Source organism: Carassius auratus, chromosome 24 (genome assembly GCF_003368295.1).
Source record: "Carassius auratus strain Wakin chromosome 24, ASM336829v1, whole genome shotgun sequence".
NCBI lineage: Eukaryota > Metazoa > Chordata > Actinopteri > Cypriniformes > Cyprinidae > Carassius > Carassius auratus.
In genome coordinates, this window is record NC_039266.1 from 2,331,719 (window position 1) to 2,346,341 (window position 14,623).

Consider the following 14,623-nt stretch of genomic DNA (forward strand, 5'->3'; position numbering starts at 1 on the left):
CACTGTTAAGTCAACAAAGGTCATGTCATTTCTCAGGTCAGCACTCTGTCCAGCCAAACTCCACGTTTTCTCCATGAAATGAAGCACATGCCTGTGGGCGGGGCTTGGCTCTAGTGTTGGGTTGATTGGGCGGTTCCTCCTTGTGATTGACAGCTGCGATGGAACTCAACGTGGCAAAATAAACTCCATGGGAATGAACTTCTCCTTGGAGCTGAAACAGCACTTGGTTTTTAAAATGAAATTGATCGTTTAGTCACGACGCATTTTATTGCTTTGTTGGACTTTGGGGTCCTGCCATTTCAGCTGTGTGGCTAAAAGTGCTGGATAATTTGATTTGTGTGTGATCTTCAGAGGACAACGTGGATGTTTTCATAGAGGAATCTGCTAGGATTTCAGTCACAAAACGGTAGGTTATGACAAATGGTTATTTACTAATTAAGTCAGATGACGTACATGGTTTTAATAATACAAAATAAGCTTTAAAACTATATTCAGTTTGCATTTAAAGCCTATTTAGTTTGTATGTTGCTTTTATTAAATGAATCTTAGAACAATCTAAGGCAATTATTAATCCTGGCAAGGCTGATTTACAATATATGAGAGTAAAGTTTTGTGTCCTGGTCAGTTGGGTCACTTTGACTGTAAAATAAGATGCAAAGAGACAACAGCGCCATCTGCTTGAGAGTAACTTACAGTAAACTCATTGTAATCCTGTCTGAAGTTGCATCATTCAGCAATTTTAGGAAGGAAATAAAGAGCCACATGTCAACTGTACAGCACGCAGAATCACGCTAAGAATATAGGCATAAATAAACCATTCAGCTGATGCTATATAGAGACAGATAATTATGGATGCGTAGCAAGGACAAACTAATGAAAACTTTGTTGTGAGTATTACAAAAGAAACGAATGATAATGCTATGACCTTTTTGATGCATCAGTAACGTTGAACATTTCTTCCTGTACCTTTTTTCATATAAAAGTTCTAAATTTAAATAAGGTATTATACGCTAACATTTTAAGTTTGGAAAATAATGTGATGTATTATGCTAAAGAACAAATATTTTTACACTCGTTCACAAAGCTCAGAACGTCGCTTACGTAAGTGGGCGGGGTCACACAAACATGACGAGGTGTTGCCTGAGGTTCCGAGATTCTGCGAATCTACAACCGCGCATCGGAAGCGCTTGCCACACTGAAAGAGCGCCAAAATAAACGTTGATCTTTAATGCTATGTACTTTAAATACTTGATTTTGTAATTTATATTTGTATGGATCAGCTGGGGAACTTCGAGAGTTGTATTATTAAGAGGATTTGAGTCGTACGTGTGAGCCGGTGACAATAGCGCGCGCCATAAGACATTAACACGTGCGCGTGCTTTGAGAAACACAGCAGCGGTGAGAATTTATTTAATTACTATGAATTATGTATACATAGATATTGAAATTAAGCTTTACTGTTTTACATGCGAATTTGGGCGCATATTGGTTATTTATTTTATTTTTGTTTCATGTGTGAGATGCACTAGCCGATCTCTTTGACTGGTTAAGCTGTTTTACTGGATCTGCAGTTTTTTTTGATCTCACTTTAACAGCATTTGGTTTTGTTTTATCGTGTCGTGAAGAAACTTATTAAAGCATTTATTTTACTGAATGACCGTTTCAGAGCATAAACTGTCAATTTACAATGTTTCCTGCTGTCAGTCTTGTACGCATGCGCACACACGAGTCTACAAGCGCCTTTCATGGGTAGGTCTTGATGAGTGTTCATTTGATTAACTTTATTGCATTCACACTCTTTTGCCTTGAAAGTGGACTCGGATCTCATTTTGGTTCATCTGCTTCTCACATTGTACTAAATCCTTAACCACTAGAATATTGAAATAATTATTAAAATAATTAGCATTTTAGTAAATTTATAGTACACCAACATACAGCTTTGTGCACAGACAAGATCATTTAAAAGATTTCATTCTCTAAAACAAGATCAAGCTTTTGTCAAATCGCATCTCTTCATTGTGTTTGTATAATAACCTGGATGGCTAAATTATTAATAATTATGCAAATTGAAAAACGTGCACACACATTGCATATTATAAGCAATCATCACTGTGATGCAGTTTGAGTTTGCTTTAAGTTTTAGTGTGTTCACATATGAAACACAATCTGACCTCTGGTGAAAACAGTCTAATTAGCGAATAATTTTTTGAAATCCATATCCAGTATAAATTCACAAATCAAACCGTGTTCACATGATTGTTTTCTAATGCTGTTTGTTGCTTTTACTCCATTTGTTTGTACTGATTTAGTCAGACAGAAGTGAACTTGAATAGCCATCAGACACGAAGCAGCACACATGATTGAGCAGTTTTATGACTGAACTAGCAAGATGAGCTTGATTTTTATAGCTGCATGTTCTATAACAAAGATAAATCCGCAGTGGCTTTATGTGTGAAATGTTTAATGCTCAAACGAGTGTCTGTGTCTCTCAGATGACGTCAGAGAAGCCGCCGTTGCCTGCGGACGGCCAGCGGGACGAAGCTGAAGCAGGTTTAGTGCTCGAGCAGGAGCTCACGATGGAAACGGCCCGAGACGGCTGGGACAGCAAGGTGGAGTATTTCCTCGCTCAGGTGGGATTCAGTGTGGGATTGGGAAACGTTTGGAGATTCCCGTACCTCTGCCACCAGAACGGAGGAGGTGAGTAAGGACGAGATCGTTTTGATTGCATGCATTGATTGTTTTTGTTTTGTAATCGTTATGTTACTGTCTTTCAGGAGCGTTCATCTTGCTGTATGTGCTGTTGATGGGGCTGGTCGGCGTGCCGTTGTTTTTTCTGGAGCTGGCGGCGGGTCAGAGCATCAGACAAGGCAGCATCGGCGTCTGGAGGCACATTTCTCCAAGACTTGTTGGCATTGGCTACTCCAGCTGTGTGGTGAGTATTATCTTGCTTTATTAGTCAGTTGCATTGATGCATAATAAAGAAACTGTGCTACTTTAGCAGCTGCAGAAAACTAGAATTACAAAAATGTCATTAAAATCCTCTTCAGTCAATAATTTTATCTCTAAATGCCATATGTCAAAATGACATTTTAAAGTTTTTTTTTTTTGAGGAAATTTGTATACTTTGTTTCTTAAAATGGCTTAAATGTAACTATACACCGCATTTAATACTTGTGGACTTACTTTCATATCTTAGTATATAAATCATATGTACTAATTGTATAAATTATCTAAATGCATTATTATGCAATTGTAAATGCATTAAATGCATAGTTCACCCAAAAGGGAAAGTTCTGTCATTTAATTACTCGCCCTCATGTCGTTCCAAACCCCCAAGACCTTCATCTTCACAGCACAAATTAAGATATTGAGGCTGTGAGTCCTGTGGGAATGAAATTGTAGTCCATTACTGATTACAAATTAAATGATGAAAGTTGCAGTTAGTAAAATAATATGGATAACTCGATTTGGATTACTATTTTTTTTTTTTTTATACTTGTAGATTACTTTTGAATAAGGCTGAAACGATTAATGCTGTGCAATGGTGTCGAGTGATGAATTTGCACTTGGTTTTTCTTTTAAGCATTTTAACAACAACCGATAGACATGTAAACAACATTAAATCTTGATTTTCACAATGTTAATTAACTCTTTAAAGGTCTCTTTTATTGTCAGAAGTGAAATTCCCTGGCTTTTTTCACGATAGCTGAGGTCTAAGGGCTATTTAACTATTTAAGACATTTTTTCATACACCGCATATTCCTGAGATGCAAGATATCTGTCCATCACAGGAAAAGACATTACTTTATTGAACCTTTTGTAATAAGTGTGCGCTGCAAACATGAGCATTTTTGATGATCGTTTCTGTACATTCAGCTTTTTTTTTATCACGTTTAACCACAGATGTCATGCTTTTTTTTTTTAGTCTGGCAGTGGGCGTAGATATGTAATCAAATTTCTAATTTGAGTCTGTATTACATCAATTCTGGCACCCAACATCACAATACTTTGTGATATTTTAAGCTCCTTACATAGCCGAATGTGCTGTGGTTTAAATGGGCTGCTTCCAGTTTTTGCTTGCAGCTAGCGCTGTGATTGGCCTGGCCGTGTGTCACTCAGAAAACAACAGGCCAATCAGAAAAGAGGCTCATGAATATTAATTAGACGGGCTAAAATTAACCTGTTTTTAGAAGAGATCCTGAGAAAGGAGCTGTAAAAAATAATGAGATTGTTTTTGGTATTTGGTAAAAACATCAAAACATAAAATAAAACTCCAGAAAGGTGTACAATATATGACCTTTAATACACTGTTTTCCTGTTCTCTGTTCCCAGGTGTGTTTCTTTGTAGCTCTGTATTATAACGTCATAATCGGTTGGAGTATCTTTTACTTGGGAAGCTCTTTCAAGTATCCTCTACCTTGGGAAACCTGTCCGACAGAAGGGAACAGCACCGGTAAGGATTAGGAGTCTGTGTAGTGTATTATAAAATGAGTAGTTTACACTTGTGAGATTAAGATATGAAGAACTGATGCCAGAAATCTGACTTTATACATGGAGATGCATTATCTGATTTTCATTCCCAGTGAAGGAATGTGCCGCCAGCTCTCCCACGGCGTATTTCTGGTACCGTAAAGCTCTGGACATCACCGATTCCATTGACGAAACCGGAGAGTTAAACCTCATCATCACTGGATGTCTGCTGGCCGCTTGGGTCATCGTCTGTCTGGCCATGTACAAGGGCATCAAATCGACCGGCAAGGTACTTGGAGTTTGTGTTTGTGTCATGAATCTGAATATATATGATGTTTATTTTGTGTTGTAATTTGATTTATTGATGATATTAATCAGTATGGGTTGTGTGTAGGTGATGTATTTCTCCTCCGTGTTTCCGTACGTGGTGCTGCTGTGTTTCCTGATCAGAGGCGTGACACTAGACGGGGCGTCCGAGGGCATTAAATTCATGTTTTACCCCAAGGTACGTAATAAAAACCTAACCTGTGTGTTTGAGTTGGGGATTTAATTTATGAAGATTACTGTAATCACCAAAACGGTGTCTTCTCTGTGTTGTGTTATTGACCTAAAAATCTGTGTTGATTAATATTATTTATATAATAATATAGTAGGGTATAATTTTTTTATTACCTAATAAAGTTTTTAATAATACTTTTTTTTTTTGTAACTGTGCAATGATAATTTTTATTATTTGTTTTTTTTATTATTTCTATTAAGCTTTTATTTTTAATCTAGTTTTAGTATTTCAAGGAAAAACATTTGTATTAGTTGACAAGCCAACATTTGTATTTTAAGTTTTTCTTCTAATAAATAAATGTACATTTATATATTATCATGTGACATGATTAGTGTAGTTCAGAAGCCATTCAGTTTCCCCAAAAATGTGTTTAAAGTGAGCGTCTGATTTCTCTCAGCTGGAGATCTGGGCTGACGTTCAGGTGTGGCGTCAGGCGGCGACTCAGGTGTTCTTCGCTCTGGGTTTGGGTTTCGGTTCTGTGATCGCGTACTCTTCCTACAACCCGAGGAACAACAACTGCCATCGAGACGCGTTCACCGTGTCTGGAGTCAACTTCATGACGTCCGTTCTGGCCACGCTGGTGGTGTTTGCCGTGCTGGGTTTCAGAGCCAAAACTATCGCCACGGAGTGTGTTAAACGGTCAGTGTGCAGCTCAGACACAAATGACCTGTGAATGTTTGATCTTAAGATGCATGGTAAGTATAGGCTATTTAGGTAGATTTTACTGAAGCATTGTATGTTTGTGAATGTTGCAGTAACATGAAAGCCGTGGTTGAAGCGATGTTCAGCCGTCCTTTCCCTGACCTCATCATCAATGCGTCAGATGTGGAGGACATGACGTTGAATGAGTATGAGCAATGGTACAAGACTCACGGCCAGCAGCTAAATATGTATGGTTACAACCTCAGCGCCTGCAGCCTGGAGGAGGAGCTGAAACAGGTACAGAACACAACTACATGCTTTATCTTTTCTGAACAAAACATGAGTGGTGCAAAATATAGTTTTGTGTGGTTGCGAGGGTATTATTGAAATGTTTTGGGTGGTTGGTAGTAGAGATGGGCGATATTTCGTTTAGACGATAATATCCAAATTGTTGTCTGGATGATATGCAAAATTGGGATATCGAATATTTCATAATTTGTATAATCCGACCCCCCAAACATGAAAAGAGCTGAAGGAAGTTAAAGAGAAAACAAATAACGCACACTATAACCTTCTAAACAATTATATGTAGCGATTTTAATAATGCAAGGGTTTGTTTGATCATTTTTTTTTTTTTGTGTACAAAATCATGATCGTTCCTAAATTGCATGAGTTAGCTGCTATGGAGTTCTTACCTGTGTGTTATGACGTTTCTTAGGTTGACTCAACAGTCCAAAAACGTAACGAGTAAAGCCGATGTACGATTAGTGAAATAGCTGCTAGAAAAGGTAAAATATGCGTTGTTTGCAGGAAACTGAAGTTAAAAAGTTTTCTTAAATGTCTGTGGCGTCCTCAAGTGGCAAGCTTCATGATAGCATCATTAGAAAATTGTTATATTGTTAATTAATCAAATTGTTAATAATTAAAATATATATTTAGTACAGTAACTTGGTTCATGTTTAAATCAATAATGTCTCATATCTTTATGTACTAGTTATTCTATTCAATAATGGGTCAAATGCAGCAAGTCAAAAGACCAACTGGACCTTCTTTATCAGTTTGCAAACATTTCTTTGAAGGATTGCAAAAATATCATCTGTATCAATATTGAAAAAAATATTGAGATATTCATTTTTGTCAATATCTCCCACCCCTAGTTGGTAGGTTATTAAAATATATTGGGTGGTTTCTAGATTATTGCTTGAATGTTTTAGGGGGGTTGCTGGGTTATTGGATGTTTTGGGTGGCTCATAGGGCTTTTTTGGAATGTTTTGTGTTGTTGCTAGGGCATTATTGGAATGTTTTGGGTTGTTGCTAGGGCATTATTGGAATGTTTTGTGTTGTTACTAGGGCATTATTGGAATGTTTTGGGTTGTTGCTAGGGCATTATTGGAATGTTTTGGGTTGTTGCTAGGGCATTATTAGAATGTTTTGGGTTGTTGCTAGGGCATTATTGGAATGTTTTTTGTCTTCAAACTGAAGTTCTGGAATTCATGGCTGCTTTCTTTGGCCAAGGCCCGCCCATGAGGCCGTTTGACGACATGTTAAACAACCAATCACAGATCGTTTCGTTAATCGTCATGTTTCCAGGTGTGGAAATGTTGGCACAAGAACAGACCGCTGTGTAAAACTCGCGGATGTATTTTAAAGATTATACGCGGCGAACTTTAAATATTTCACGTACTTTTGAAAATCCAGCGTTTAGTTGATCCTGATAAGCACGGTGGCTTTCTTCTTTCGTGAGGGGGTTTTGCGCCGCACATCTTTGTTTCCGGACAGAACGTAAAAGAACGCTACTCAAGCCTTGCGAAAATCCTGTAGAATTCAACCAATCCAATGATGACTTTGACACTCCTGAAGTGTTTCCACTTTTGTGTTCCATGTGCACCAGCCGTTAAGCCATCGGTCCATGAGCATGGGGTGCATTATTGCATTATTTTGGGTGGTTGCTGGGGTCTTATTGGAATGTTATTGGAATGATGCCAGGTCTAAGAAAAGTCACTCTTCAAAAGCAGGATTTCTTTGGTTAGGATGGAGTGACTCCGATTTAATGTTGAAGTTAAAGTTTGGGATCTTCTCTCTCTCTCTCAGGGTGTGGAGGGAACCGGTCTAGCGTTCATAGCATTCACTGAAGCCATGACTCTGTTTCCTGGGAGTCCGTTCTGGTCAGCGCTGTTCTTCCTCATGCTGCTCAATCTGGGTTTGTCCACCATGTTCGGCACCATGGCAGGAATACTGACCCCACTGACGGACACCTTTAAGACCCTGCGTAACCACAAATTCCTCTTTACAGGTAACACTGTTGTTTTTTTAGATTTGGGTTTATTTTAAAAAGCTGATTTTGTCTGTCTCTTGGTTTTAATCAGTATTGTTGTTTTCCATTTTACCCAGCGTGCAGCTGTGTGTTGGGCTTTCTGATCGGTCTCATGTTCACTCAGCGCTGTGGAAACTATTTTGTGACCATGTTTGATGACTACTCCGCCACACTTCCCCTCATCATGGTCGTCATCTTCCAGACCATCAGCTTGGCCTGGGTTTATGGAGCGGACAGGTATCACAAACCCTCCGAGCTCAAGCAGAAATGTCTTTATTTGTGGTTTGAAGTGCTTAAACGTGATGTGATTTCAATGCAGGTTTCTGGAGGACCTGAAGCGGATGTTGGGTCGGCCGGTTCCTGTGGTGTATAAGTACTTGTGGAAGTACGTGTGTCCGGTTGCAATGCTGGGGCTCTTGGGTGCCAGTCTGCTAAAGATGTTCTTGGAGCGTCCCACATACATCGCCTGGAACAGAGAAAAGGTAAAATCACCTGTGCTCTTACAAACAAGCTTTACTTTAAACCCTATAAAGCCTACTGTATCATGTAGCGTTTCTCTCTTATAAATAGTGTTATAAAGATCTCATTCATTTACATTGCAATCTATCAGAATTTCATCATAAAAATATCAGCAACTGAACCAAATTGCATATTTTTGAGCTGTTTTTCTTCCAAATATATAAAAAAAAAAAAAAAGTTTTTCATCGAATGTTCAGCGAACGGTTCCTATTTTTTTTTTTTTTAAACATTTCCATTGTTTTCTCCCAGGCATCTAAGGAAGATCTGCCTTATCCGGGCTGGGCTCTTGCTGTCCTGAGCACACTCATCATTGTCGCATTTCTTCCCGTTCCTATCGGATTCATTCATTCCCTCCTCCTGGAACGGCTCAGCCAGACTCCGGCAGACGCCGAGGCGGGATATGTCCCGTGTGCCACCACAGACACAGACCTGACCCCTCTCGACACGCTACCGCCCTCATCAGGCGACCCCAGCTCATTTTCCCCTTTGCTTGAGGACAACCAAGACACACGTTTGCAGAACGGTCACATTGAACACTTCGAAACAAGTGTGTTATGAGAAGAAGGCATTTACAAACATCTGAGAAGGATCGGTTTAAATCAAGAGCATTTTATGAGCGTACTTTACTGTTAGGAACAATCATTTGTATCTCCGCATACGTGCACTAAGATAACAGCTTTTAAACTGTTAGTTCAACCCCAAAAAGAAAATAGTCATCAGCGTCACTCTAAACGTCACGGATAGTCCTCATGAGTTATTTAACCGCTTGTTCAGGCTGCTCTTTTCTTGGCTTCTCAAACTCACATGTTATAGCTGCTTTGATGACCATTTCCTGTTTTCCGAGTGAACTGTTGCTTTAAGCACAGTGTAATAATGGTACCTGAGTCTGGACCTGTGTTTGGTGGGTTCAGGTGAGCGATGAACAACACTAGTTTCCTGTTACAGCGGTCGAATCATTTGGTAACTGACAGTCCTGCTGCTTTAGTCACCTGACCAGGTTTTCATCATGTTATGCATAAAGGTGTTGATTATGGGTCTGACCTGTCGGTGTTATTTGAACTCTACGATGCTGAACAAGCATCCAGTGCTTCTTCTCCATTGACGTCATTAACCCTTTGATGCATGGAAGAAAATAACATTCCAAATAATCTTTTCTTCCAAAATGCTAATTTAGTTTGCATGGTGCATCAATACTTCGTTGTCATAAATAAAAACCCATTGACATTTCAAGAGGACAGCTGGTTTGACTTGTGTATAATAACTACTAGATAATGGCTGCTTTAGCATCAAAGGGTTAATGTTGGTCCATTCTGATGTGTTTACTGTCAATATTTAAATGAGTACAAAAATACATAGTGTGCTCAGAAGACGTTTTGAACCATTAAACGATCACCCATAACTGATTATTGAATCCGTTTCGGATCTACAACATCTGTGTATTTTCTGAACAGAAATGTCTCGAGTCATATTTAATCTTAAAAACAGATTGAATTATGCCAAATATTGACATGGACATTTCTTTATTTATTTTCCGTAACATTCTACGCTCATATTATTTGAGCACCAGCTACAGCCATCATTTGATTAATAAGAGAGACATTTTTAAGCTTGCTTCAGTCGTAGTTTCTCGGACACGTGTGGCATTTCTTATGAAGTATTTCAAGGCAGCATTTTCAGAACAATTTTACTGTTTTTGCTATTAATTTTATATTGTACAGAATTATTTTTGTGGCTATTTGTAAAATACTCCCCCTCCTTTTTTTTTTTTTTTTTTTTCTAAACAACATCTCGGACACGTTTTTAAAAGCGAACATCTGACCCGCTGGCCAGACATTTTATGGCTTATAGTCATTGTGAAGTCGTGTTATCTTTGCCTCTCACAGGGGTTTGATGGGTCTTCTGCGTTTGTTCAGTAGCTTGAACTCTTAAGTAGTTCTGATCAGTAATATATATGTGATGAAATGATGTAATTTAACTCTATTCCTCATGTAGAATACTTGAGATTGATTGAGATTGATTGTCTTTGTTGTATATATGTTACGGTATGCTTTCAGTATTTCCTCCTTTTGCTTCCTGTCAGTCAGAAACCTGATTCTGAGGTCTTCAGTTTGTGTGGATGTTGTTTGAGGTCTTTGTACAGTTTGTGTCATGATGATCTTGTTTCTGTATAAATGGTTACGAGACCTCCATATGACTTCTGTTTTCTTTTCTGTGTACAGGTGAATCTTGTAACATTAAGTTTGTTTTATTTATATTTTGCAGAAATTTTCCTGTTTTGAAAAAAAAAATTATTTGCTTTAGATGTTTAATACTTGAGTGTTTCAATTACAGTTATTTGAATCATTATTGAAACTGAAATGTACAAAAAAAAAAAAGAACTTTAGTGGTTAATGATACATTTTATGATAAATAAATAAATAAATAAACTACCTTGATTTGGTTTTGGGAAGAAATTGACATTATTTCTATTAATAGACCCAGAATAAGAATGATCTGCCCAGTTAGACATTATCATTGATTAATTTAAAATATTTATTTACTTAATTTTTTTTTTACTTAAATGTTAGTTTTTCTCCTTTTAAATGTAAAATTTCAATTGAAAAATGTATTTTTTTTTTTTTTTTTTTTTTTTTTAAACTGAGCTTTAATTTGTCATTTTTTTAAAGATGATTTAAAATCCTAATTCTGCAGTCCTCTCTAGCTGTTTTGTGCTGGTTGTCACGCGTGTGGGAGCTAAGAGTCCTGGGACTTTTGTTGTCATGGTGTGAAGCTCCACCTTGGAAAGAGACGATCCACAAACAAAGAGATGCTCAGCGCAGCTGAAAGACAAAATCACTGGAGGAGAACGCTTCCAAGAAACGGAGATCAGGTATGTGGAAAAAAAAGTTTAAATCAGAATCATTTGTAGAGTCTTGTTTTTTTGTGTTCACCTGCTGGACCTGAGCTCTGGGTCTTGTGTTCAACCCTGAAGTGTGATGTATTTATTATCACAATATTTGGAATGCCAACATGAGAAATGAATTGAAGCATAAAACCCTGTCGCTGAAATACTTCACCATGAGCTCTGATTCACACTGATTCTCAATGCACCAGTCTGATTGTTCACAATTCATATTAAGAACATGCTTTGGTCTGCATATGATCCAGATTTAGACAATGTAAATTTCATTTCAAGAGATGATGGGTTTAGCTTATTTGTGATACATTTAATATATATTTTGGTCTGATTTGAACTGTAAGTGTCTATAACATAAATGACACACCAGTTGTGTGCATAATTCATAAACTAGCCAGGAAAATTGTATACTGAAAATATTTTAATAGTGACTTGTTTGTATTTGGGTACATATGTTTAAATTTTACCCCAACTCTGTTATTTTATTTTCCCTCCATGCAGATAATTTATTCTGACATGCATTTATTTATTTATTTTTTCATCATGTACATCTCAATATGATGGGCCCTTTCTAAATATGATGTCACATGAATTTAGTAGGAAGTAATAATTAAATGCATGCATATGAGACCACTGGGTTATGTGAATGTTGGGGTAGTTGGATGTTGTCTGCTGGTATGTCTCACCAATGTCAAATGGATTGAATAATGCATCTTAACACAATCTCCACTATTTGAGTCTTTTTTATTTTTTTGTGTGTATTTAGTTTTGTATAAGATCCAAAGCACAAATCACAGCCTACTGTTAATGAGGAAAACCTCTTGGTTTAGGCTGAATATATATTTATTATTTTCATAATGTGCGTTTGTCATTTTTATAATTTTATGTACACTTTTATGAACTTTAGTTTCAGTTTTAGTCAGTTTAGCAGATGCCAGTGCAGCATTTTTAATTTTCATTGTCGAAGTTTCACTAGTTTATACCTTAAACTAACTTGAGTTTTAGTTAACAATAACAACACTGGTAGTAAATAATCCTGTATTTCCGAGTCATTATGTGAGCTACAGAAGGAGAGTCTCAGAGGAGGATGATGAAAGAAAAGATGAGTGCAGTTCATCTCAAAGCCACTAGAGGACACTGAGAGTCTGCTGGGTCAGGTGTCAGGACCAGTGATTCTAACATGTTTGTTTTGTTTGTTTGTTTGTTGTAATGATTTCTCTCTCTGTGTTTGCAGTATGTTGAAGTGGAAGCTGTTGGTGGTGTGTGTGAGTGTGTGTTTGGGTCAGAATCCGATCAACACTGATCCAGCAGAAGAAACTGAACTGACCTCTGATCAGCACAACCAGGTCACACTCAAACAGACCTGTAAGAGACACACACACACACACACACACACACACACACACAACAGTTGATCATAATGCCAACTATCTGCTATTTTATTAATTTCTCTTCTTTGGTGTTTTCTGTTGTGTTCAGTTTTGTGCTGATATATTTAATGATAAATGTGACCCTGGATCACAAAAGCAGTTTTAAGTCGCTGGGGTATATTTGTAGCAATAGCCAAAATTACATTGTATGAGTCAAAAATACAGATTTTTCTTTTATGCCAGAAATCATTAGGATATTAAGTAAAGATGTTTCTTTTCATGTGTTTCATGAAGATATTTAGTAAATATAAGTATATATTGTCAATAGTAAATACATCAAAACGTAAATTTTGAATTTTTGAAAAGAACTTCATTTGCACAAATTCAAAAGCAATTTTCTCAGTATTTAGATTTTTTCGCAGCCTCAGATTCCAGATTTTCAAATAGTTGTATCTCGGCAAAATATTGTCCTTTCCTAATGAACCATACATCAATGGAAAGCTTATTTATTTGGCTTTCATATGTTGTATAAATCTTAATTTTGGAAAAAAACACTTAAGACTTATTTTGTGGTCCAGGGTCACAAGTAAAACTTGTTAGGTTAAGATGATTTTTTTCATATTTTTAATCTAATTGTATTTTATTAGTAACATTTATTAGTAGTTTCTTTCCATTTTATATATAATTTATTTTTGTCTCCCAGAACATAATAGATGCTGTTTGTATGATGAATTCTTTTGAAGATTTACTGACCTGTGTGTGTTTGTTTTTCACTGACAGATGTTCACATGATGAAGAACAATAATAAGCTGGGTGTGTTCATCGCTGCCGCTATAGGAACTCTGACGCTGATGGCTGTGGTTTACTGCATCTACAACCAGTTCTACACCAAAAACATTTACTCACACACTCAGCTGCATGAATCAGGTACTCGCAAAACAAACAGCAGCATTCATCCCTCACAATCCCACAATGCATTGCAGCGAATGCTGAAAAAATATCCAAGCTGATTATAAACTATAATAAATATATTTCATTCTGTATTGCATGGCCTAATAAAACGTTTCATCTTATTTGAAAATGATTGTTTATTTTACTTAAAAGTTGCCTGGTTCTTCTTCTTTTAAAGAGCTCTGGATATATTCATGAAACTATAATGTCACACACACATAACCAGGTTTTGTACTCGCTCTGCTTCTGTCTGTCAGATATCGCTCTGGATCTGAGCAGCTCGTCCTCATCGGTGTTTTCTGGTTATGTGATGGAGGGATGGATGCAGCAGAGGATGGAGAAAGGAGGAAGGAGTTACGGCTCTCTGTCTGACACTCCTTCAATAATCACACTTCCTCCTCCTCTTTCACCTCCTCAGCGCGCGTCTCCCTTTCACTCGCTCTCTCTGTCCAGACCACCGCCTCTGAGGACTATTTCAGCCCAGGATCTGGAGAAGAGCTTCCTCTGAGACTGTGTGTGTGTGTGTGTGTGTGTGTGTGTGTGGTTGCAGGGGATTGTGGGTCAGTTTACAGCTGTATGCTGAAGTGACGTGGCTCCTGACATCTTATACGGCTTCTAACCTCTGCTGCAAACACTCAAACCTGACCTTTAACCTCTCCAGATCTGAACCCTGTTAATATGCGTGATGTAACAATCTTTAAATAATTAATCATCAGAATGTTCTGTTCTCTCTAGCGTGTTTTATTCATTTATTTTAGCTCTGTTGTTTACTATTCATTTATTTATACTATTTATACTATTCACATATTTTGTGATTTTTTTTATGTTTTCTCTTTTATTATTTTTACTTCTATTTAATATAGTATTCTATTGTTAATTTTTCCTTCTTGTTCTATTCTGTT

General features: G+C 37.3%; 1 protein-coding gene across 4 annotated transcripts; it reads left to right on the top strand.

The window, feature by feature from the left end:
• Window positions 1-154: 154 nt before the first annotated feature.
• On the top strand, window positions 155-10,693 carry slc6a16b (solute carrier family 6 member 16b). 4 transcript variants are annotated; one of them, XM_026200587.1, is made up of 12 exons: window positions 155-406; window positions 2,493-2,697; window positions 2,775-2,932; window positions 4,333-4,453; window positions 4,584-4,759; window positions 4,865-4,975; window positions 5,427-5,668; window positions 5,785-5,968; window positions 7,763-7,964; window positions 8,063-8,222; window positions 8,305-8,467; window positions 8,754-9,062. In XM_026200587.1, exons 2-12 carry the CDS (start codon window positions 2,493-2,495, stop codon window positions 9,060-9,062), a joined length of 2,031 nt encoding a protein of 676 aa, XP_026056372.1. In that variant the 5' UTR covers window positions 155-406. The 4 variants fall into 4 exon arrangements, with proteins under 4 accessions (XP_026056372.1, XP_026056373.1, XP_026056371.1 ...); XM_026200588.1 differs by lacking the exon at window positions 155-406 and adding an exon at window positions 740-887; XM_026200586.1 differs by lacking the exon at window positions 155-406 and adding an exon at window positions 1,132-1,398.
• The last annotated feature ends 3,930 nt before the right edge of the window (window positions 10,694-14,623 follow it).